The sequence below is a fragment of the Heteronotia binoei genome, chromosome 5, assembly GCF_032191835.1.
Source record: "Heteronotia binoei isolate CCM8104 ecotype False Entrance Well chromosome 5, APGP_CSIRO_Hbin_v1, whole genome shotgun sequence".
Lineage (NCBI taxonomy): Eukaryota > Metazoa > Chordata > Lepidosauria > Squamata > Gekkonidae > Heteronotia > Heteronotia binoei.
The window spans coordinates 84,219,425-84,244,447 of record NC_083227.1 but is presented as its reverse complement, the minus strand read 5'-3'; the positions used below and the strand labels follow the sequence as shown (position 1 = coordinate 84,244,447).

At 43.9% G+C, this 25,023-nt stretch overlaps 1 protein-coding gene across 1 annotated transcript in view; it reads left to right on the top strand.

Annotated features, from left to right (window-relative positions):
• NCKIPSD (NCK interacting protein with SH3 domain) overlaps nucleotides 1-25,023 on the top strand; it is a 148,546-nt gene that overhangs the window by 118,693 nt on the left and 4,830 nt on the right. Inside the window, exons 9-11 of the mRNA XM_060239717.1 lie at nucleotides 14,686-14,766; nucleotides 17,066-17,194; nucleotides 23,340-23,432. Of these exons, the coding sequence (XP_060095700.1) occupies nucleotides 14,686-14,766; nucleotides 17,066-17,194; nucleotides 23,340-23,432 (303 nt within the window). The remainder of the gene's footprint in view (nucleotides 1-14,685; nucleotides 14,767-17,065; nucleotides 17,195-23,339; nucleotides 23,433-25,023) is intronic.

Genomic DNA, 25,023 nt, shown 5'->3' with positions numbered 1-25,023 from the left:
AATACCAATGAAGTGCTCAACAAAATGGGAAAGACTCTAAAGACCTTGAGGGTGATCCCCTCAACACTTTCCAGCCTGAAGCCTAGACTTATCTACAGACCATACTATCTTGCTTTTAATGGACAAGGTCATCAAGCTTCTCAGACTCCAACAGGCCTTCCTGTATACCTACTAACCAACCCCTTTACTCAAAAGAGATTCCCTACCCTCAGTGGCAAGGTCAGATCCTAATTGCCCAAGCCCTATCAATATGCCAGACAGGGCTTTTGGTAACTAATGACATGCCAGTTAGAAAAGAAACAAAATTCCCACCAACTAACTTAGCAGAATGCCTCCCAAAATGAACAGGTATTCAGTGCTATATCAAAAGGGTATGTGATAGAGTTCACCTGTCACCCAGTCTAATTACCTTTGTCATCCAATCCTCCTGCCCCATCCCCAGAGCTCCTATCAGATATATTCCTCCGCAACAACAAACAATAAGGACAGTGCCTTTAAAAGATCATCGCTCAGGGTTCTTTTCCAGATACTTTCTGGTCAAAGAAAGGGTAGTGAATGAGACCCATCCTAGACATAAGAGGCCTGAACAAATTTCTCCTATTTAAAAATGTTTAGAATGTTATCAGTCTCCAATGTCCTTACTTTGTTACATCCAGGTGTGTGGTTTGTAGTGCTAAATCTGATAAATGTGTACATGGAGAAAGTAGAGAAAGAAGTACTTTTCTCCCTTTCTCACAATACAAGAACTCGTGGGCATTCGATGAAATTGCTGAGCAGACAGGTTAAAATGGATAAAAGGAAGTACTTCTTCACCCAAAGGGTGATTAACATGTGGAATTCACTGCCACAGGAGGTGGTGGTGGCCACAAGTATAGCCACCTTCAAGAGGGGTTTAGATAAAAATATGGAGCAAAGGTCCATCAGTGGCTATTAGCCACAGTGTGTGTGTGTATATAATATTTTTTGCCACTGTGTGACACAGAGTGTTGGACTGGATGGGCCGTTGGCCTGATCCAACATGGCTTCTCTTATGTTCTTATCCACCTAAGAATAAGCCCAGACCTCCAGATCTCTGCTTCCAGTGTGGTTTCTGCCGTTTTCATTACATGGTCTTTCTCTTTGAGTTAGCCATGGCAATCAGGGCATCTAGTGGTAACAGTGGTGGTGTGATATCTACAGAAGCTGGGATGCAAAATGTTCCCCTTTCTTGACAACTGACAGATTACATTTGACATCAAGCCTAAACTTTAAGATGTGTGCCTCATTATCAGATCACTTTGTTTTCACGTTTTTATGGCAGACTTTTTACGGGGTGGTTTGCCATTGTCTTCCCAAGTCATTTACACTTTACCCCCAGCAAGCTGGATACTCATTTTACCGACCTCAGAAGGATGGAAGGCTGAGTCAACCATGAGCTGGCTACCTGAACCCAGCTTCCACTGGGATTGAACTCAGGTGTGAGCAGAGCATGGACTGCAGTACTGCAGTTTTATCACTCTGTGCCATGGGGCTCTTACCTCTATAAGACTGTGCTACAAAATAGCATGAGTTCACTGTCCTTTGGAACAGGTTCATTAAGTCAAGATGGTGGCGGCGGTAGAAGCCTAGGTGCTAGGGCTCCCGTCTGATACAGTTATAGCTGCTAAAAAACAACACTAAATTGAACAACTATCGAGCGAACGGGTGAACATCAACACCTACAACAATACTACAGAATACTATCCAGGAATCAACTCACGCCGATGTCTCCGCGGCCCGTAGAGTGATCGGGAATGCAGCCGGGCCGACGCTGAAGGGGAGGCCGCGTAGCCGCGGACTTGCGTGTGAGAGAGCCGGGTGACGCCGGGGAAAGAAGTGTGAGCCGCGCGGTGTGTTGGAGTGGAGAGAACGTGCCTGTACGAGGATTATGCTGGGCAGAGGGGTCCAGAGGCTGCCGTGACGGGGCTGACGATCTGTGAGTGCGGTGAGCAGCTGGAGGAGTGAATTGGTCCCGCACCTCAACTTCCATCTTCCCCCTCCTTTCCTTTCATCTTGTGGCTGCTAGTAGGGGCGTGGCTGGACCGGCAACTGGGAACTTCCCGACTGGGACTGATTTCCCTGGCTGAGGCTATAGAGGCTAACTCAGACAGCTGGGAGGACACAGGGGAGGTCTCACCCCCCCCCTCCCGGGTCGCCTGAGCTGTGATTACTATCAGGCCCCAAGGAAGTCATGCTTACTTGAACAGCACTGCACTTTATGACCTGCACAGCACTTTGAGGATGGCACTTTGAGAACTGCACTGCACTTTGAGAGCACAGCCTGTGAGAACAACCGTGATTATTTATAGACACTGCACTTTAAAATAATATCTTAAGACTCATACCTGCTATCTACCTCCTGGTTTTAACATTTTAGTCTTTTATCTTATCTGACCACTATTTGGAATATATTTTTAATTAATTAATTAGATTTTAACGGATTGATTAGTAATTTGGATTGTTGATATATATTTATATATTGAATTAGATATATTTATATATTTATTTTTAGCAGATTGATTAGGAAATTATAAGGGGGGCTACTTATAAATGTGCTAGAAATGGAAATTAATAAATTAATTTGACTAATCAATTCGAGGGAGTAGTAGGGTGGGTTTAAATTAATACATATTATATAGTGAATCAGATAACAAGGGGGTAAAGCGGATGGTGAGGCAAGAACTAAGTTGCAGACTGAGAATCTGGATGGGAGGGGGGAGACTGTCCTGGATTAGAAAAATCACACCGGGCATAGGTGTGGATGCAGGGCCAGGGGATTCCAGTGCTCCTGGGGAGGGGAAGATATGACGGTGGGAATAGACAGAAGAGCAACGGAAGGAGGCGGAGACAAAATAGTGCTCGGCCCCCTTCCAGTCTACTTCCCATCCCAACAGTGACAGGTAGTGGGGCCAAGAGGAAGTGCCCGTCTCCGTCATTGGTGTTATGCAATGCCAGCTCCGTGAATAACAAGACCTCAACCCTTAGGGAGTTCCTGCTTCAGCAGGACGTGGACCTGGCTTGCGTGACCGAGACCTAGGTGCGAGATGGGGAGACAGTGGCGCGCTCCCAGATGACTCCCCCGGGTTACTTGGTCTTTCATCAATCACGGACTAGCGGGCGGGGGGGAGGGGTGGCGTTATTCATACAGGAGGGTTACTCCTTCCGGGCTCTCCCGGCCCCAACGATCGAGAGTATTGAATGTGCTGGCCTAGTGTGGGATGTCGGAGAGGGATTGGCGATCTGGCTGGTGTACCGTCCGCCTAACGCATCAGCCAGCGCCTTACCATCCCTGATGGAGGCGGTGGCAGGCTGGCCGTTGGAGTACCCAGGGCTTATGGTCCTGGGTGACTTCAACGTCCATGCTGATGATGCGGCCTCCAATCAGGCGATGGATCTGGTGTCGTCCATGGCGACTCTGGGACTCTCTCAATTTGTCACGACACCCACGCATCAGGCTGGGCACACGTTAGACCTGATCTTTGCGTCTGGGATTCTGGTGAACGATATTGCGGTAGAAGCGGTACTATGGTCAGATCACCTAGCCCTCAAGGCCCGTATGGAGATGCCGCCCCAACCCTGTATGGGCGGAGAGCCTATTTTGGCTCGCCCACGGAGCCTAATGGACCCGGAACGGTTCCAAATGGCCCTGCGGGATCCCTGGCCCCCTGGCGATTCCCTTGATGACCTGGTGGAGGCCTGGCAAAACCGGCTGTCCAGGGCAATCAATGAGATCGCACCTCGACGTCCTCTACACCCTCGTGTGAGGCTGGCACCATGGTACACCTTAGAGTTATGCCAGCTGAAACAAGGGCTCAGACAACTAGAGAGGCAGTGGCGGCATACTCATGACGAAGTGACGAGAACATCCTATAGATCGTTTATGAGGTCTTACGAGATGGCAGTCAAGGCCGCAAAGAAAGCTTACTTTGCGGCCAGGATTGCGTCTGCAAATTCGCGCCCAGCTCACTTGTTTAGAATAATTGGAAGTCTTACTACACTGCCTCAAGGCAGACCAAACGTGAGGGAATTAGAGATAGGCTGCGAGGCTTTTGCGAAATATTTTGCAGATAAAATCACGTCGCTCCGCCAGGACCTGCCTATCACGTTGCATATAGTACAGGAACTTGAGGCTCCGTGCCTGTCTTCCGATTTCACTCTGGATCGCTTCAGCCCACTCAGCCTGGAGGAAGTCGACGGAATTCTCTCTTCTTCACGCCCAACAACTTGTGATTTGGACCCTTGCCCCTCTTGGCTGATTAAATCTTGCCAAAGGGAGCTTAGGTGTCCTTTACGGGACATCATAAATAGATCCCTCTCTGAGGGGCATTTTCGAACACCCTTGAAAGAGACTTTGGTCCGTCCCCTCCTGAAAAAAAGTACAGCAGACCCGGCTGAATTGGCAAATTACCGACCGGTCTCTAATTTACCGTTTCTTGGTAGAATTATTGAGAGGGCAGTGGCGTTGCAGTTGCAGGGTTTTTTGGATGATGCTTCCATCCTAGTCCCTTGCCAGTCCGGCTTTCGTCCAGGTCATGGGACGGAGACAGTGCTGGTCGCCTTGGTAGATGACCTCCAGAGGCATCTGGACCGAAGCAATGTGACAGTGCTGATGTTATTAGATCTGTCGGCCGCATTCGACACGGTCAACCATTGGCTACTGACTCGCCGACTCGCCGACATAGGGGTTGGGGGGCTAGCCCTACAATGGCTTTGCTCCTTCCTCAGGGGTCGGGGACAAAGGGTGGCAATTGGGGGTGAGCTGTCCCAGAGGCACACACTTGATTGTGGGGTGCTGCAGGGAGCAGTTCTCTCCCCGATGCTATTTAATATCTATATGCGCCCCCTTGCCCAGATCGCCCGGAGGTATGGGCTTCGGTGTCACCAATATGCAAACGACACCCAGCTCTATCTGCTAATGGATGGCCGGCCTGACTGCGTTCCAGGGAATTTGGGCCTTCTCCATCGCAGCTCCACACCTATGGAACCAGCTCCCGGAAGAAGTGCGAACCCTGCGGTGCCTTGACCAGTTCCGCAGGGCCTGCAAGACCACCCTTTTCAGGATGGCCTTTGCTGGCTGAGAGACCGCTCTTGGGTGACTTTCGCTATTATCATTATAAATGGAATTAGCACCTGGAAATCTGTATAATACTTGTTTAACTGGAATGTTTTAAAGTTAATGTGATTTTAAACTCTGTATAATTTTATGAAATGTTGTTAGCCGCCCTGAGCCCACCTCAGCGAGGAGGGCGGGATATAAATAAAATTTTATTATTATTATTATATTATTATTATAACTGCATGAGCCCATCCTACTTTAACTGCCTTCCACTGTGGCCTTCCCATTGACTCCATCTGCAAGGCTGCAACATGATCATCCTCGTGCACCTTAGTAAAATGCTATCCAATTAACATAGATGCCATGACAGATGCGGTTTGGGAAGGGTGGTTCTGCAGATGTTGTTCAACCGAGAGCTCACACCCACCTTCCTAAGACTAGTAAGTCAACTTGCTACTCTTCCGAGTCTGCACAGGTACCACAATGATGAAACAGAGTTGCACTTGTCTATTAACTGTTGTTCTTTGAGTGGTAATCTTTGGAGTCACACATCCCTCCCTCCTGCTAGGTTGTGAGCTCTTATTTAAACCCGACTACTTTACCTTACTCTGCTGCCCACAAAGAGGAACTGAGGGAAGGAAGCTTCGCTCCCTCTTTATCATGCTGGAAAAGGTGGAAAACAGTGTAGGGGAGGGGGACAGAGCACCCTCAGGTATGTTTGAGCCTCAGAAACCTCTCCACAGTAGTCTTGCATATGTGCAGTACCCATGCATGACTGAACAGGGGCCCACTCAATGTTAACCGCATCCCTGTTTTCTTTGTTATAAACCAACACGCTTTAATTTGTGTGTGTGCGTGTGTGTGTGAAAGAGAGAGAGAGAATGGTTCTTTGGGGAGGGAACCAATCTTTTTGTTGTGTCTGACTCTGAGTACTTTTCTGTATGACTGCTGCTAAAAATTTCTCAGTATGATGATGATGCACAGTGTCAGAAGCAGAATTTAATGTCTATAGGAGATACTGCTGGAAGTTGCACACATGCAAAGGAAAGTGGAAACCTTGAAAATGCTCAGAAGTGTGGTTCATCTGTGTATATGTGTGTATGTTTGTACACACATTGATAGCTAATGTACTAAATTTATTTACCATAAAGGACCTGTTGAATAAGCTTAACACCAGTGGCTTTCCTTTGAGTCTTGGACTTTATCAGCTCCTTTCTTGGAGGTTTGTACTCCTCATGATGCATGTGGATCTGAGCCCTTGGCTACACTCTGTGGTGCGTTCTTTTCTGTAATGTGTGGGTCACAGATGTGGTCTTACACAAGCACCTTGAGACTTCTTATACTTATGAGCTATACTTGCAAGCTTTTATCCCACATTGAAGTGCTAGCTATTTTTCTCTTGGCATGGAAAAGTCTCTAGGCAATTTCTCTCTGCCCATTAACATGTCAATAACTGAAGATGGATTTCTGACTGTTCCCCCTTGCAGGAAACTTACCTACATTGTAAGGTTAGTCCTGCTATCTAAACACGGTTGCATCCATCACTAATTCATGTCACTCAGGCAGATATTTTCCTGCTGTATTCAGCACTGTCTCAGAGGAATTATTTTCTTCACTTGTTGAGCTATTCAGCATTCATTTGATTGTGCTTTGTAAATGTTTAGTTTCTGTCACACAGGTAGCCAGAGAAGGATCAGATGACTTGATCCTCCCTACCCATCCCACAGGAACTGTGTGGTACTTGTGCAACTTGGAGATCTAGTCTAGATCATGTATAATATGAAGAACAGGTTCTGGATTTGATGGTCCTAGCTTCTCCATCATGTCCCTTTAACTGGAGCATTTCAGCCTTTGGCTCTTTGGGATGGGCAGCTGTGTTTTTTTTTCCAAAACTGGCATTAACTGTTATGCAGTTGCTCTAATTTGTTTACTCACTTCAGCCAAAATTTGGTTCCAAAAGACTCACAGCCATAAAAATACAGTTTTTAAAAAATGCTACCGTGGGGTAGGGCCTTGAGATCCAATTGTGGGGATAATTGTTATTTTTTGTTTGATACATCTGCTTTAGTCAACAAATGTCTGCCTTACAGTCTCTGATTCATATTCCTTTTCCGTTTGAACCATCATCTTCCGTGCAGGTATGTTAGTGGCAATGTTCAGGAGTTACAGGTATGTATCTTTGCCTTGCTGTTAAATTCTGGATGATAGCACTTCATTTAGGCTCCAGTCTTTGAATACAGCTATTTCCTTAATTGCCACATATACCTACCTGCCACATACAGTGGTTCTCATCAGTAGACAATTTGTCTGAAAGAACAGCTCACAAGAGACTATTGCCACCATTTTCCTTTTTAGCTTTCTGTTCCTACAGGACATTTTGCAACTCTGTGCTTGGGTTCATTTCCCCCCCACCCCACCCCACCCCACCCCATTGCTGTCACAGAACTGTAAACAGGATCTCACATGAAAAATGACCTTGAGTCTTGAAGCTTATTTTGTAGCTAGGAACTTGGGAATCGAGGCTGATCTATCTTCTGATAGACTGCAAAGTATCTAATCCCTTTCGTGGATGGCAGAGACTAGAGCAGTCCATGCCAACTCTCAAGCAACTGGGAATTTTGTCAAAGCAGTTGCCAAGTGTTCAGCAAGAATCATGCTTGATGTTAAAGGAAGACTGGCGGCTAAGATTCTCTGCATGGATTCTGGATGCTTTTGATGAAATAATGCTCTTCCCTTGTGTAGATGCTGTCACCTTGGCTGTTGTCCAAATTTCTGCTAGATGCTACAGTTTTATTGCCTCTGGACAGTCACTTTCCTGTAAAAGCTTCTGGCTTATAAATCTCATAACATGGTATTTTAGGGAACCTTATAATAAGGCACAGCTAGATGGAATTAACTGGAACAGTTCTGTTGTAATCCAGCCTTTTATGAAGATTGTCTCAAGTTACTGTTAAAAATACTCACAGCTCTGTTCTCAGCTCTATTTCTTGGGCCTTATGCCTGTGGAGAGTCCTGATCTTCCTTCACTGCATTCTTGGGCCAGGAGCATTAGTTTGTGGTTAATCTCAGAGCAAGCTAACTCAAAACAGGGAAATACAGTTACCTCTGCCCTTCATAAATGGGATTCAGGTGTGTGTGTGTTGTCAGACTTCAGCAGAATCCCCTAGTGAATTACAGCAATATATCTTGAATGAATCTGGCTGATGTGTTTTCCCCTAGAACTATTGATAAGCCTTTTTTTTTTTAAACAAAGCTTACAACACTAAGGTTGCATCCTAGAGGTATTTGCTAGGTGCTTCCTAATGCTTAGAAGAAGAAAATAAGTGTACAGGTCAAATCTTATGGCTTGGTATCAATTAATTTAATACATTCTGAATGGTTAACACTAGCTCACAGACTGCATAACTTTAAATTCTAAAATCCACATATGACTTAATTATTTGTTTGCCCTTCTTTTTCCCTTTCCTCTGCAGCAGCTTGCCAGTATTATGGACAAAGACCCCTGTGTAGTAGTGAATAAAAAGGCCTGTCCTTTTCTTTCTTTTTCTTTTTTAGCTGACCACAAAAATTCATTACAAAGAGATCGTAGGCACAGCACATAAGCATCCCAGAATTTGTTTTGGGGGGAGTATGGGGAGAATCAGCAACCAGATTTGCCATCTGATATTTGTTATAGTGTCAGCTGTCCAGCCTTAAAGTGGTGGGGGCAGGGGTAGAAGGAATGGAGAACTTCCGCTGGTCTGACACCAGTTCCTCCTTCGGTTAAGTTTTTCACATTACACCATCTTGAGGATTGTGCAGAACACCCTAGGATCCAGCTGAAAGCCACCTTTTGGTTCAGGTTTTGAATGGACACCCCACTTTCTGACTAGTCCAAAAAGAAAACTCCTTACTCCCGAAAGCCCTAGAAATACAGATCAGAAAGAAGCAAGCCATTGTATTTTGTGAAGCCTAAATGCCTTCAGGAAGGGAGTAAGACTGATTTATCTTCAAGTGAAGGAGATGTCTGACTATTGTGTGTCTAGTTAACAAGAAACTGGGTTTTCTTTTCATTTTCTGTATTCTTTATTCTCCCTTGTAGATTTTCCTAATATCTTCTTGATTGTGCATGTGTATTTCAGTTTCAGGAGACCTTCTGGATTAGCTCATGCTTTCTGAAAGACCTGGTTGGGATACGGTGGGGGGAAAGAATTCTACAGTTGCCTAACCTGTGTAAAGCGTCCCACATTCAAAGGATAAAGTATTGACTGGCCTATAGCAGTCTCATTGATAATTCCTCAAATTTTCCATGTGGTGGCAGGGAAAACCACTGATAGCATTTCTGGAATCCAAAAAAACAGGACCTGTAAAAACTCATGCATGCACACTCAGAACTCCAGGAAAACAGCTGGAGATCTGTAACAATGATTGTTGGATCACTTGTTTTAATACTGAATCCTGCAAGCTGTTTGGCTTATTTTGGTGTCTTTTGCTTGACTTTGGCTTGCATTAATAGCAATGTACAGGAGTGACAAACGAAAGTGTAGTCTGTGAAGCTGGCTCTGGAATATGGCTGGAGGCCACATGATGCATCCACTTTGCTGAAGCTGAGCAGGCCTGAGTCTGATCAGTGCCTCAGTGGAAGACCTCCAGGGAATCTTTGTGTGCACTTAACTGAATTCTGTGCTGGAAGAAAGATGAGAGATAAGTGTAACAAAATAAGTAAGTTCCTAGCCAAACTCCTGTGGAACAGCAGTTCCCTAATGATGATGGCCTTATTTCCTCTAAGTACCAGTAACAATCTGATCCTGGAGGCTGAGAAACATGAGGCAGTCCGTTTCTTTCCCAGCAGCCCTTTCTATCTGGAAATGATCTTTGTCTGTTCGGCTGACGAGGGGTGCCCATTAGTCAAGCAAGAAGCACACTGCCTTTTACTGCTTTTAGACCAGCTGGTGCTGCTTCTTGCTCTCAACCAACTTTGCCAGGGAACAGTGAGGTGAACCGATCAGGAGTTCACCACATGTGTAATGAAGGGGATTCAAACAAGGTAAGTTCACCCAGCAGTCATGTTCATGTCAGAGTTTAGAAAGTCCAGGCAATCCCAAACAGTAGTTTACATCATCCTTAGATCATTCTGTAGTATATCACAATCTCCGTCTGTTCTGTAACTCTTCTCAGGTAATTGTGGCTTCTTACCTGAGGCTGTTTTTGTAAGCAGACACTCTGATTCTGTCATCTGTACCACAGGCAAAGCTGGGGGGTCTCAGAATATTACAAGGACATCCTTGAGTTAAGAATAGAGATTGCACAGTCTTGATACTTGGTGTTTGCATACAGTGAAAGCTTCATGCAGTTACATATTCCTGCTCTTGTAACTTTTTTCTTAAAAGGCATTGCTGTTCCATTCATTCTTTCTTGTCATTAATTTCAACATGGAACCAAAATCCTTATTAAACATTTGTATTGTTCTGTCCCTGTGCTCACTGCCACATCTGAAACATGGGGCCTCTGCACCCCATAATGGATCTTCAGCCTTATTCTCAGCACATATTGTAATGTTTGTCTATTTTGACGGTAGTAAGAGCCAAAGGAGATATAAAAAAATGTTGGGATGAAATTGACAAATCTGTATTTTCAAAGGCCAAGTACTTGTCTGTTAATCATCACATAAATTTATAACCTGAGCATTATCTGTACAGTAATGATTTGACTTTTATTGCGTTATTCATCACTGCATATAATATCCCAGCTTTGTAAGTCTGCCTGTGCTTTAACGATCTGGTGCAAAGCATGTTTCTTTGTGACCATATGCCCTGTCATGCAGCATTTCTTATATAAACCACTGCTAGAACATGCCAACTAATTAAGATTCAGGAAAGGCAGTGGCTGTGATTCTGTGAAGCGTTCATGTATAGACACTGCCAGTGAAAATTGTGCTATACCAGCAGGCTGTGGGGACAGATTGATGCATGAGATAGAAATGTGCACTGGAAAGGCAGCAAAAATACACACCTGGAATGTTTCCAAATCTCTGGTGACTTGTGACTTGAAACTAAACTGATCTATCAGAGGAGGGGACGTTTTCTACAAAAACAGCGACACAAGAACATCAGCATCTTATGTATGATCTTAAGCGTTTAAGGGAAGTATAGATTATTTTAGTCCTGCTTTAGTAATTGTAAAGCTCCCCCCCCCCCCAACTATGAAATCGGCATGCTGGAAACAGAACAACCCCATTTACTTATATGCATAGAAGTCATCTTGTGCCATAATTTGTGGAACAGATCTTTTCTGCTCATGCTGAAGAATTCTGTGAAATTGTGATAGTAAAAGAACATCTGTTCTTGCTTTTGAGTATGTTGTCCTAAGGAACATTATAAAGTTAGGTTAGGCGATGTCCTTCCAAGACATATAAGTAGTTCATACGTAAAATCCCAATTATAGAACATGTGAACTTATATAATTTGTAGGATCTATTGAAATACTGAACTATGGCAGTTGTTCTTAGAATAAGTGTGTGTTTCTGTCACCATCACTGTCACTCCTAGTTTGTGTCCATATTACTAGAATTAGAGAGTACAGACACCAGGAGAGATGGCATGGCACTTCAGCAGGTGTCTTGTTTAGAAACCAAGGACTGTCTACAGTTGGGAGTATCCATTGGCCTATGGATACTCCCAACAAGAAATTAGAAGAGCCCTCCATCCCAGGAGACCATTCACACCAAATCCCGAGCCACACACAAATGTGGGTACAGCCTTCCTGCCCTACATAAAATCTGTCACCGACCGCATTGGCAAAATTCTCAAACGCCATAATGTTGACACAGTCTTCAAGCCCACACAACAGATCCGCCACCTGCTGCGCTTGGCCAAAGATATGAGAGATCCACTTTCAACCCCTGGAGTCTACAAAATACCCTGCTCCTGTGGTGCAGTCTACATTGGCACTACCCAACACAGTATCAACACCCGTCTCACCGAACACAAGAGACACTGTCGCTTGTTTCAGCCAGAAAAATCAGCTGTAGCTGAACATGCACTTCAAGAAGGAGACCACGTCATCCACTTTGAAAGAACTGAAGTCCTTTCTACGGTCTCACATTATCATACCCGCCTGAACAGAGAAGCTATTGAGATCTACAAACACCAGCACAATTTTAACAGAAAGGAAGAAGGCATTTTCATCCACCAATCTTGGTACCCAGCTCTGCAAAACACCCTACAGACTATAAATTGCAGAAAGTCTCAGAACAACCAGCAAATTCCACAGAACAATCAGCACAGTCAACAACCATCTTCCTTATCTTCAAACCCCTTCCAACCCTCCCAGCAATTAACACAGAACAATGGTCACATTCAACAGCCAGTTTCCTTATCACTACCCTTCCAGGAAGCCCCACCAAACAATGGGCACATCCAAAAACCAATTGCCCTTTCATCACACCCCCTCCAGCCTAGAAATAGCAGCTCTCCAGCAGCCCTGGCTCCACTCAATGCACAGCAGCCAAGAAGGTCTGAGCGCCTGCTCCGGCTGCAATGCCACTGAGGATGTTCTCCGCAGCTGAGAATGAAACGTCTGGAAGGGAAACTTTCTCCAGTAGAACACGGCACTTGATCCCGAAAGATTCTACAAACCCTAATGATGTTACTAGCCGTGAAAACCTGAAATCTTTGATAACATACATATAGTTTGCCATAGGAGAAAAATACATTAAAATTAGTGGGAGATGGGTTCTGTATATGGGGAGGGACAGTGGCTCAGTGGTAGAGCATCTGCTTGGGAAGCAGAAGGTCCCAGGTTCAATCCCCGGCATCTTCAAAAAAGGGTCCAGGCAAATAGGTGTGAAAAACCTCCGCTTGAGGCCCTGGAGAGCCGCTGCCAGTCTGAGAAGACAATACTGACTTTGATGGACCAAGGGTCTGATTCAGTATAAGGCAGCTTCATATGTTCATATATGTAATAGGATAAACAGGCAGTATTCCTGTTTGAGTATGTCAATCCAGCTAAAAGAGGAATGCATTGGATAGTGATGTTCTTGTCCACCTAACTTATGTTTTAACATGTAAACATCATTCTAGTTTGCCATAGAAAAAAAAGAATACAATAAAATATAATGGAAATGGGTTAAGTATATGCAATGAGATAAACAGCCAATTGGCATACTCAAAATAGGGATACTGGCTGTTTATGCTCACTGTACCGGATTCCTCGTCTGATGAAGTGTGCTTAGAGAGTACTCGAAAGCTTATGTTCAGAATAAAACTAAGTTGGTCTTAAAGGTGCAACTTGACTCTTACAGAAGATCTGACAGCCTGTCCCAGAACTTCTATTCTTTGGCTAGCAATAAAAATGGCGAGACTAATAGTAATGAAGAGCAAACAAAGCCAAAACGTTCACAAAACCCACAGCTACAAAGGTGGTAGTAGTGATCCGTCATGAGCAACAGGAGATTCTGAAGGCCAGAAGCACATTTGGTGAGGAGGGAGTGGAGATGAGAGAGATCAGAGAGTGGTAAGAACTGGAGACAGCAGAGATCCTGTACCTTCCAGTATTTCCTAGATTAAAACAGAAACACTTTTGTACACATGTACCTGTTGTGGGGCTATGGGAGGAGTCAAAAGGGGAGGCCTGAGGGCAGAGACAGATGTGGGGAAGGAGGGCTGAGGCAAAAATAGATGCAGAACTTTTGAGCACCTGCAGAGAATGTCTGCAATCTCTCCCTCCCTCCCACTCTTAGGCAAGTAGAGTGACTGCCTGGGGCAAGCAGCTCTGCATATGAATGGGACAGAGAAAGTAAATATAAAACAGAGCACTTGAACAATTATTGAAACCTCCCCTATTGACTGGGAAATAGCCTGGTGGACAGATCGATCCACATTCTGCCAGCCTTCACAGAGTGTCATCTGGCCCTGGGGAGTTTACTTGCCAGGATGAAAAAACATTGTTGCTTCTGATGTGTAGGCAAATGCTTCTACGGAAGGCTAGCAAAATGCCTCGTCATGTGTGTTTTGTTACTTTTTGAAACTTCTGTTGGGTAGTGTAGGAGTGAAAGCTCCTCAGACACTTGGAGGAAGAAAGGAGGGAAACTGAGGTGGTGTTGCAATTGCAATGGCACTTCTTCCATGTCTCACCAAAGCCTAGTTTTTTAGGGTTTGGCTTCCAAGCCGTATATGAGAGAAGCTGAAACTGGAGCCCAACAATGCAATCCATGCTGTTGTAATAGACATATACATACAGACACCATGGATGGGTCCCTTTTGTATGACACCTTTGAGATTTCTCATCACATCACTTGATTCAGTTTAGCAGCATATTAGTTTTTAAAAGTATGTTTATGTGTAGAGTTGCTGTGGTTCAGAGGAATCCTTGTGGTTAATACTTTTCATTTTGTCAAACAAAAGCTGATGCATGCAGGATGTCAACCGTAGCAATAATAAGTAAAGTCAGAACTTGCACGTATTATATAAGATTAACCTGACCTTTCAATCATAGTGTTGAATGAAGCAAAAAAAAGACTTAAAGGAGAAAGAAGGTAAGCTCTGTGAAACTGAACAGATGATAACTGTTTTCCTTGGGGAGAATGTGCATAGTGTTGTTAGGATGACCAAAACACTGGATTTCTTTTTCAGATCATCAGAAGATGTGCTACTCTGCATTGGTGCTGGCTATGATATTCTCTATGGGAGAGCCCCTGCCATATCATCATTATGGTGAGAATAAGTTCTACCCAGCAAGCTGCAACTGAGAAGATTTTTGCAATATGGGTTGGTGGTAGGAGGTGCCCTCAAGTCCCAGCTAACTTATGGAGACCTTGCAGGGTTTTCAAGGCAATAGACAGACAGGGGTGGTTTGTCATTGCCTGCCTCTGTGTAGCAACCCTGGACTACTTTGGTGGTTTCCTATCTGAATAATAACCAGGGCTAACCCTGCTTAGCTTCCAAGATATGACAAGATTGGGCTAGCTTGGACCATCCAAGTCAGAACTTTTGCAGTGTACACAGCTGTATTTGTTGTACTATATTGATACCCAAAGATCTCATTTGAGTGTTTTGAGGCCCTTTTCACAAGGTGCAGAAAAACTTTATAATGAAGTTGTGGAAGTAGCTGGTCTCAGATGATCTTTATGTATTTGGTGAAGATTTTGTTTCTGTTAATATGACTAAAATGCAATCTATTTAATGTATATTTGATACCAGCAGTTATTTAGCCAAGAATTGAGAATGTTTAGGCGTTTATAACTTAAACAGCTTATAAGTTAACAACAAAAATGTCCCAAGCAAAGAGATGAGACTGTGTATAGACATTGTAATTTTTTAAAAAAATTGTATTGCTATAGCACTGGGGTTTACACCTAGAGAGACCCAGGTTCAAATGCTTCCTCATCTGTGAACCATGTGGTGCCACCTTGGAATAGTCTCTTCTCTCCCCCGCCCCCCTTCCCAAATGTGAGGGCCAATAAATGAATGGAAAACCATGTGTGCCACCTGACTTCCTTGCAGAAAGGGAGGATAAAAATGCAATCGATCAGTAGAATTGTCTGGACTAGTTTAAATTCCACAACAACAAAAATCAGAAACAAAAAAAATATACTGTAACAATTTAAGGGAGAGCAGCCAAGAGGCACTCTTCCTAAGATTTTTCTTGTTTGCTTTTAAACCATGTTTCTTTTCCTTAGTGTGAGCCTAGCTATTTTCTTAGGTGGTCTTATTTTGTATGGGTTTCAGAGCTTTCCTAACAGATTAAGCAATAATTAGTGGCTGATCATTAGAATTAATTTCAGCTAGACAAACAGTGATTAGAAGGGAGCTTTGGTCTGTTCCTGCCTGTGAGGCTCTTGTTCACAGACCTGTTTACAAGCATACAGATAAGATTCTAGGAGGAAGTCAACTGCACAGTTCTAGTGGCTTACATCCAAAAATGCATTAGTGGCAGACCAAAGCTCAGCATCAGGACTAAGGAAGAGCACAGATTGCTTTGGCTCGTCCGACCTGCTTCTCTCCCAGCTGCCTTTTACCCTAGTGCAGCAAACATTTCCCTGGAACTCTGGCTGGAGGGAGAGAAGAGTGGCAAGGGCCAGAGCTGGATCTAAGGGTGGGCAGAGGTGGTACTTGCCCCGGGCGCTGTCAGAGGGGGATGCCAAATTGGGTATGGAGTCCATTCTATCTATGGACCCATAAGATAGAATGGGCTCATAAGGGGGCATCATTTTTTAATTTCCCCCCCCTCAAAAAACATGTAGAGCTGGTCCTGGCAAGGGCAAAAGGACCAGATTTGGGGTGGTGGGGGGGATCAGAGCTCACTCTCCACTGCAGATTGTGATTTCTTCCTGGCACTTTGCAGCTGCTTAGCAAAGGTGCAGGTCACAGAGACCCAGATCCATCACCAACCTTGCGGTCTGTGTCTTAGGGATCCCACTAGCCGTGAGAAGGACCTGGCCCATTCTTTCAAGCCCCCCTTCCAACTATATGCCCCCTCCATTGGAGGGCCCCTAACTCTCCCCTTTGCTCACCGCCACTTTGAACAAGTAGTAGCATTGCTACAGGTCTTTTTGCTTTTTTTTCCTCTCCCCTTCTTTAGCACACCTTGCAGAGGAAAGGAGAAGGGAGGAAAATCAAGCAGTCTCTGTCTCTCTGAGAGATGGGCACATAAGAAAAGGGTGGGGGGAGCAGAGCTGCTGTGACTGTTGAGGCGAAGTGGGGGGGTTAACTTGTGGAACTCAAGGCAGCTTATAGTGCCGAGAACCCTGGGCTGCCAACAGGTGCCCCCTGGCCCTCCCAAACAACAAACCCTGCTGTGGGCCCCACCAAATGTGAAATCCTGGCTACAGCCATGTGTGCCTGCTCATGTCTTCACTAGGTTTGCTAGTTGTCTGGCTTGAATTGCAAATGGGATACTGTCCAGCTTTGTCAAATTAGTGGCTGTGAACTTAAAGCTCATTTTTGCTCCAGATGCCAGATATCAGTCACTTTTTAAGAATACCATTTCTAACAATTTCCTTCTTTCACACAGAGCACCTGAATTCTCAGTTTGTCCAGTTCCTGTTGGATGTTGTTGAAGATGGTTTGCCATCAGATACCACAGAACAGCTGCCTGACTTGTTCGTTAATGTTCTTCTGGCTTTTAATCTTCACATTCCAGGTCAGAGCTGGTGGCTAATCGCAGCTGAGATGATATACAACTTTGCAGTGGGCTGAAAAGCTCCACCACCACCACCCCAGACACACTGTAAAGTTGCAAACTGCCTAATCCAGTGCATATTTACTAAATGACAAATCTTACTGGGTTTAGCAGCACTTAAGTAAGTGTGCATGGGATTTTAGCTACAGGAGTAAATACTTTTTCATCTCCTGCAACATATATAACTCAGTGACTGCTGAGATAGACCAAGATGGATTGCTGTAACATGGTCTGTGGGGGCTGCCTTGAAGGTAAACTGAGAAGGGAAATGTTGTGCCGTGGCTGTTAGCTGGTGTGAGGTGCTATGAAAAAGTTATGTCTATTTTAAAACATCTTCATTGGCTTTCTTTTTGTTTCTGCGTTCAGTTCAAGGTGCTTTTACTTTCCACCAAAGTCCTTCATGAGGAAGGACCCAAATATTTGAAGGACAGCCTATGCCCCGTGGCGCAGAGTGTTAAAGCTGCAGTACTGCAGTCCTAAGCTCTGCTCACAACCTGAGTTCAATCCCCAGCGGAAGCTGGGTTTTCAGGTAGCCGGCTCAAGGTTGACTCAGCCTTCCATCCTTCTGAGTTCAGTAAAATGAGTGGGGGGGGGGAGTCTGCTGCGAAAATGTTGTGAAAGCAATGTCTCCCCAGAGTCGGAAACGACTGGTGCTTACACAGGAGACCTTTCCTTTCCTTTTCCTTCCTATCCTTGTGTAAAGCCTCAGAACAGCTTCTGCTGTTGATCTTTGCCCAACAGGTGCCTCAGTCAGACTGAAAGCATTCTCAGCTATTGCCCTCCTCTTGAAAGAGGTTCACAGGGCATCTTTCTTGGTACCATTTTGAAAGCAGTGCAATTCTTTCGAGGGGGACCATTCCCTCTGTCACTTTTAAAGTTATGTACTGTTGTATGAACTGAAGTTAGCTGTCTTTAGCATACAGAGAGGTGGAATATAAATTTGCATATACATAAAGAGGTTCTTAATTCTGCACATGAATATACTTGATTGCACAAACTCTCCTAGTTTTTGCACAGCTGTTGACCTTCCCTTTCTTGAAAACTTGCCCGTCTGGTCCTCATTCTATAGAACTTGTAAAACTTTTGTTGAGGCCAGCCACTGGCTAAGTGAGCTATATTTATTGCCAGCTGTTTTTATACCAGTTTTTGAATCAGCTGCATGCATCAGACTTATGAGATAGGCAGAGGATATACTTTGAAATTGAAATGTGCTGAAGCTGGAAGGAGAAAAAGAAGTAGTGAAGCTGGGTATTAAGGCAGACTTAAGCTCCTTCCATTGTCCCTTTGATTCCTGGGGCACCTTAGTGAATGTAGACAGTGGTATAACATTTCTCGGGAGGTTCTGTCCCCTGTACCACCTGATAGGAGGAAACTGACACATTTAGGAAGGGAGTTTTTTTTTTCCTTCCATAATGTGAAGAAACTTAGCCCAAATATGAGAACTAGGTTAAAAATAAGTTCCTGCATATATGTTTATGAGAACTTGTGTGTTCACGATACTCCAATGTAAAAGACTTAAAGGTGGGGGAAGATTCTAATTTGTGATGCCAGCAAGTACTTTAGAGCTGATAAGGTTTCTGCTGTATAGGCCACTTCAGGATGCTGGCATTGTGCTAGAGTGCCTGGGCTCCGTGGGTTAAATTCTTCAAGAGCATCTAATTTACAGTGAGAGAGGGCACTTCAGTGGGCCTTTATCAGTATAATTCTGCAGCTAACTAGGCATCTTCCTTATTCCAGTGATTGGTTTATCCCTTGCTGTGCCTTGTCAATCTCATTAGTTGTAGATGCTTTGGGGGTCATGATTTATACAAGTATTCAACTGGGCAGCACATTCTCTTGCAATACTTGATCCTTCCTTGCTGCAACCAGGCTGAGCCTTCTGGGATGTAGCTGAACATATATTTGCTGATACTGATCGTGAACAGTTTTTTGTTTTGTTTTTTTAAACTGGGCAGTCATAAGCAGGTCAAAACACTCAATAGCAGTGTTTCTCATTTAAGGGTTGCGACCCGGTACTGGGCCACGGAAGCATCACTACTGGGTCACAAGAAAAGCCAAAGCTAGCCCCACCCCCAGCAAAACATGACCTCTGCTCTGCTTCCTTCCTTCCCGCATCTCTCTGTTGTGCAGAGAAAAGCTAGCCTTGAAGTCTGACACAGGCTGCAAAGCCTGAGCTCCGTCTGGCTTCCTTCCTTCCCCCATCTCTCTGTTGTGCAGAGAAAAGCTAGCCTTGAAGACTGACATAGGCTGCAAAGCCTGAGCTCCGTTTGACTTCCTTCCTTCCCCGTCTCTGTGTTCTGCAGAGAGGAGCTGGGCTGCCTCTCCTTCTTTCTCCCCCCTTCCAGTGTTTGAGAGAAAAGCTGGAATCCACTGGCACTTTAGACCCATGAAGTGTTCTTCAAGGTATGAGCTTCCATGTGTCTTGCAGTATGTTCTTTTGAGGAGATTTCCCTGGGAGTGTGCACTTCATATAACTTGAAATTAATTCATTAATTGCAGTACAATTCTCTGCTACCTTTCACAGCAATTTCAAAAGATTTTCTTGAAACCAAGCAAGCTTGGTTGTAGTTTGAGATAGGGTTCCAATAGTAGCAGCTGAAGGAAGGGCTTACTAAATGTGTCAGCATATTTTGAGGTAGAGCAGGTGCCAGGGCCCAGTGTGGGTGGTACATAGTGCTGGCATTCCTGATGGCAATGGCAACAGCACTCCCAACTGCATACACTGGCCAGTGCTGTTGAGAAAGGGGTGCGTAGGTGGTGCAAGCAATTGAACATGTGCATTAGGAGTGCTTGCAAGCTGGAGACGAACACACAAACAGATAGGTGCATGCAGGTGTGGAGGTGGAAAGAGAGGACCCTGGGAATGTATGAAAAAGTTGCAGACCGTCCACTTTCTACCCCCATTTTGGCTCAGCTTGAGTTTCAGAGAGATTTTTTTTAAAACAAAGTTACTTCAGAAGAAGAGGCGGGTTTGGGGGAGTGCCCTGGAAGTGACATCACAGGAAGAGGTGGAGTTTTGGTTCAGTGTGCCCCAGAAGTGACATCACTTGACCCTTGACCTGGAGTGACACCACAGGAAATGACATAATTCCTGTCTCCGAGCTCCACCCCCAAAGTCTCCTGGCTCCACCCCTGAATTTTAGTGGGCCACGAAGGAGAACTGTAAAAATAACTGGGCCACGGGGAAAAAAAGTTTGTGAAACCCTGCTCTTATGGTATCAGGATAGCTTTTGTAAATCCTGAATTTCTTGGCAAGATCTGACAGTACCATGCTGTTAATGTCTTCACTGATTGCTACTTTTATATGCAATGGCATACATTCCATTTGGCTTCATGAACAGGTGGAGTAAAGCAGTTATGCACATATATCTTGCTAGTTAATTAAGGAAAATAATTAATATTCCAGTAACAGTGATTTGATTTTTTTTTTTACTTTCACACAAAAATTAATCACATAAACTGATTATGTTAATTTTCTCTGCCCTTTCCTTCATTATCTTTCTTCATTTTCATTTCACTGGCTGGCTTTAGAATTTAAACAGTTACACTCAATGTGCAATGCCTCTCTGGGAATTATTTTTGCCCACCTGAAGTATATCGAGAAGCTGGAATTTCTCCCAGTTCATGAACTCTCAATAATTGTCTGTCTCCTTACGGGATTCCCGGGTCCCCCCCCCCCGCCATTTCTTTTTAGTCATCATAATATCTGTCTGAATCTCATGCAAAAAACCTCCAAAAATGTGCTGCTTAAACAACCATTTAATATTTGTGCACACTCTTTCTCATCATGGGACATCCCAGGTGTTGAGATATACATTTAAAGGTCAGAGGTGATGTCTAAACAGATTGGAAACGAGCCAGATGCTTAAAAAGGAATAAAGTTTACTGAAAAAACATTAGGGAAAGATACTTAGGATAAAAGAGAATAAAAGAATGCATTCTGCCTTTGCTAAATACATCCTAACAGCTACAAGGCTATTTCTAAGATGGAGATTCTTGTTGCTTTCTTCTTCCCAGAAAGCACAGAGACAGGAAGAACAGCTGTTAAGATTGCATAGAAGATCAAAGCATTCTTAGACACAAGGTGTTAACTGACCAATAGAAAGGTTAAAGGTAAACCCATTTCCTTCCTTCCCAGGCTAACTATAGACAGTTAATAATTGGATGCAAACTACATAACGTCATATCTTGTTTACTAGCAAAACATTTTGTTAATCCCATGACTGAAATGTAAATAACTTGCATTCCCCAGAGGATAGGTATGACCATATAAAGGAGGTGATAGTAGAGATCTTGACACCAGTTCTTGGCATGAAGAAAAAGGAATTGGAGAAAGATATAGAAAATGGCTATAGAGCTTGCCTTATTTTTTTCAAGGAACACCGCCTGCTGAGAGAGGTTTATATAAGGTGTATTAGGAGGAAAATGAAGGAATTGGTCTGCCAGACGATGAGAGACAAATCATTAAAGCTATATCGTTGGCATATTACACCAATAAAACTGAAGAAAGTGTATTCCGAAATTGCTGGTTGCTTTGTTGCAGGGAAACAAATTGATACCATGCAATTCACAAATAAAGTAAGATGATTTGAAATGCCAAAAAAAAAAAAAAAACTTGCATTCCAACACCAAGGATGCTTCAGAAATTTCCCAACATACAAATGGGTCCTCCTTGAAAACATGGTAGTTTTTCTGCTGTCTCGTACCAATTGTCCAGATAGCAGCTACTGACAGTAGACATGTCATGTGGTATGTAGTGGTGGAGGACATACTGGAAGCAGAGTAAACATATGACCTTAATGTTTGATGCGTCTTAAATAAAATACCTTCTTTACATACTCTACTAATAACAAAGAATTGCAATTAAAGTTCAGTTACTTTACCTACCTTCATCCACACATTTTATTCTTTCTCCATATAGAGCTGCATTATACAGCATTCAGATACACGCCCCCCCCCCCATGTAACTCTTCCTCCCTGTTCATAAATAGTGATGAGAAACTTGCATTCTGTGAAACAGAGATGAGCTGGGCCCAAACAAAAGGTGCTATAAAAGCCCAGCCTGTAGTCCTGCTCAGGTAGATGCCACAAATATCTTGTTTGTTTAGGTGTCTTTATTTAATTTACATTATTCACTAGCCACCTTTACTGCAAGTTATCCAAGATGCCATTCAAAACAAAGCATACAATTACAGCCAGGCAGTGAAATCAGATTTGAACAGCAGTATTCCACCATAGGGAAGAAACTGTTGAAAGGGCTAGGTAGGGCTGCACCTATTGATACTTTGTGCACTTTCAATCAGAATCATTCCTGTGCTGTGTAGCACAATGGCACTGATTGCAGGACGGACAGGAATGCTGAATGGGCTTCGATTGTGGGGCACTGGTTGAGGCTCCCCCTGCTCCTCTTCACTTGCTATTGTGAGGTAGCTGAGCTGAATTTTCTATACACTCCCCAGAACCATCTTGAAATCTGAGCTGTGCTGGTGCAGTTTGCCATCCTAGGAAGAGGGGAGCTTTACATTACTTGGCACAACGTGAATCTTCAGGCATCATTCTGACAAATATTCCAGTAGCAAGCCATGAGCCTCCAATTGTGAAACCACGGATCCAGCGATAATATGCCAGTACATACTGTAGAAATCACACTGTGTGTGTTTGAAATGATTCTTTCATATGATTCTTGCCTAGGATTGAATATGGGTTTACTTTAATACCTGATATTATTTAGCTTGCAGTTTGGGGAGTTTCTTGTCTCAATATAATGAAAAATAAACTGTTTTTACAACAACATCAACAAAAGGAGTGCTATTGATTTTTACTGTCAGGAAGCTGAATTGTGTAAAGTAATGAAGAACAAGGACAGCAACAAAGAAACAAAAGAACAAGGACAGCAACCCAGAGTAAAATACATAATAAAAGCACAGTCGTGCTTATGTACAGCTGCTGTACAACATTTTGTGCTTCATAAGAACCCCGTATTCCATTCCTGACTCTTCTCCCACCCACCCCTGTCTCTTGCTTCCTTGCAATTGTTTTGTGTTTCTCCCAAACTAGCTACAAGACAGTCAGTTGCTCCTAATAAAGCCTTGTTCTTATTTCTTAGTTCCTGAACATAATGTGATCATGGTTACTTTGAGCAAGCACCCCAATGTTAAAGTCTTCACAGAAAAGCTGCTGCTGCTTCTGAACCGGGGAGGTGAGTACCTGTCTGTGGCCTTATTACTTTTCTGGGACGTCTGAGCTGACGCCAGAAGAATTCTGAGGCGAACTCCATGCAAATACTATGAAGAGGCAATAATTGGCAGACTAGCACTAAGTTAGCATTTAGTTTTGGGTAGAGAGACTGACCTGTCCAACTGCAGCTGCTGGCAGTCCACATGGTTTCCATTCCTTCAGAATGATTCTGGGAACTGTAGGCAGGATGGTGTAGCATTAGATGCAGAAACATTCAGAGCGTGATTCCCAAAACATATGGCAAAGGAAATGAAGTCTTCAGAACTGTGTTTCTGTAAACTCAATTTTAATGGATGTTCAGAAGCTGCTGTGGGAAATCCTTCATTGAGAAGCAGGATGAAGTATAATAAATAATTAGTGCACAACTCTCTATCTGTTTCCAAGGGATTTAGAAATCTGCACAGCTAGGGAATAAAGGATTCGACAGCTGATGTGAAAGCCTAATAACCCTTCCTTCCCCTTTCTCAAAAATATCATGCTTCAGGCCTTTGCTGTCTGCTTCACAGGGGGATACCACTCCTGTTCTACATTTTGCTTTCCTCTTTCTCCTTTCTAGGAGCTTTGTAAGCACTTGGTTGAGTGGACTTGTCACTGGCATTGAATCCATATTGATTCCTGTCATGTCCATTTTACAATGGGATTTTGTATTCTTGGGTCCAAGGGGTGTTTGTAGTTACACCTCCACACCTGATTTCCTTCCCCAGTGGTGCAGATGGCGTACAATTACCACCCCCCCCCTTTGCCCCGAGACTACCTTCATAGGGTGGAATCCTATTATTTTCTCCACTGCACCCCTTCAAGTCGTCCATCTGAGGATTACTTCAGCAAGCCTTCAGCAGAGAGTTAAGTCTGTAATATTTGTTGAGGCTATCGTAAAGCACTTCATTAAAAAGCTGGAGAGCTCTGTTCCCAGACAGCCTAATTTCAGTGCACTCTGCCTTTGCTTTTCCTGACAAAGCACCAGGCTGGCTTTAATGCCTTTTGGAGCATGAGGGTTCTGCTCGTTCTTGCGCTTTCTGCTGTAGTTTGTTGATCTGTTATTAAATAACCCTTCCTGTGTTTGATGCTTACAGATCTTTACTCCTGGTTTAAGGCCTTTTCAGGACTGAAGATTGTGACCACAGCATAGTGCCAATCAAGAACTGCTTTTATAGCATTTGTATTCCTCTGCTTGGCCTCTTTCCAACACCTTTAACTTTTTCAATGCCAGAATGAGTTTTTCATACCCACTTTGAATGACACTTTCTAATAGCAGGCCATAAGCAAGGTTCTCCTCATAAGCCATTCTACAGCTCTCCTCATCTTTCCCTCTGAAAGAGGGTTTATTTTCCTCTGGAAACCCCCATGGAGTATGCATTACATCTGTCTGTCTACTCCTGTAGAGAGCAGAAATGAAGTGGCGTACTAAACAGGGGATGTCTTCAATGGGCAAACTAGATGTTAGCATGGCATGACCCTTACAAGAAATCAGCATTGGCTTTGTTCTGGCATGGCCCACATGTCAAAATAAAGCCAGCACTGATTTCTTGTAAGGGGGTGTGGGGAGGCATTTA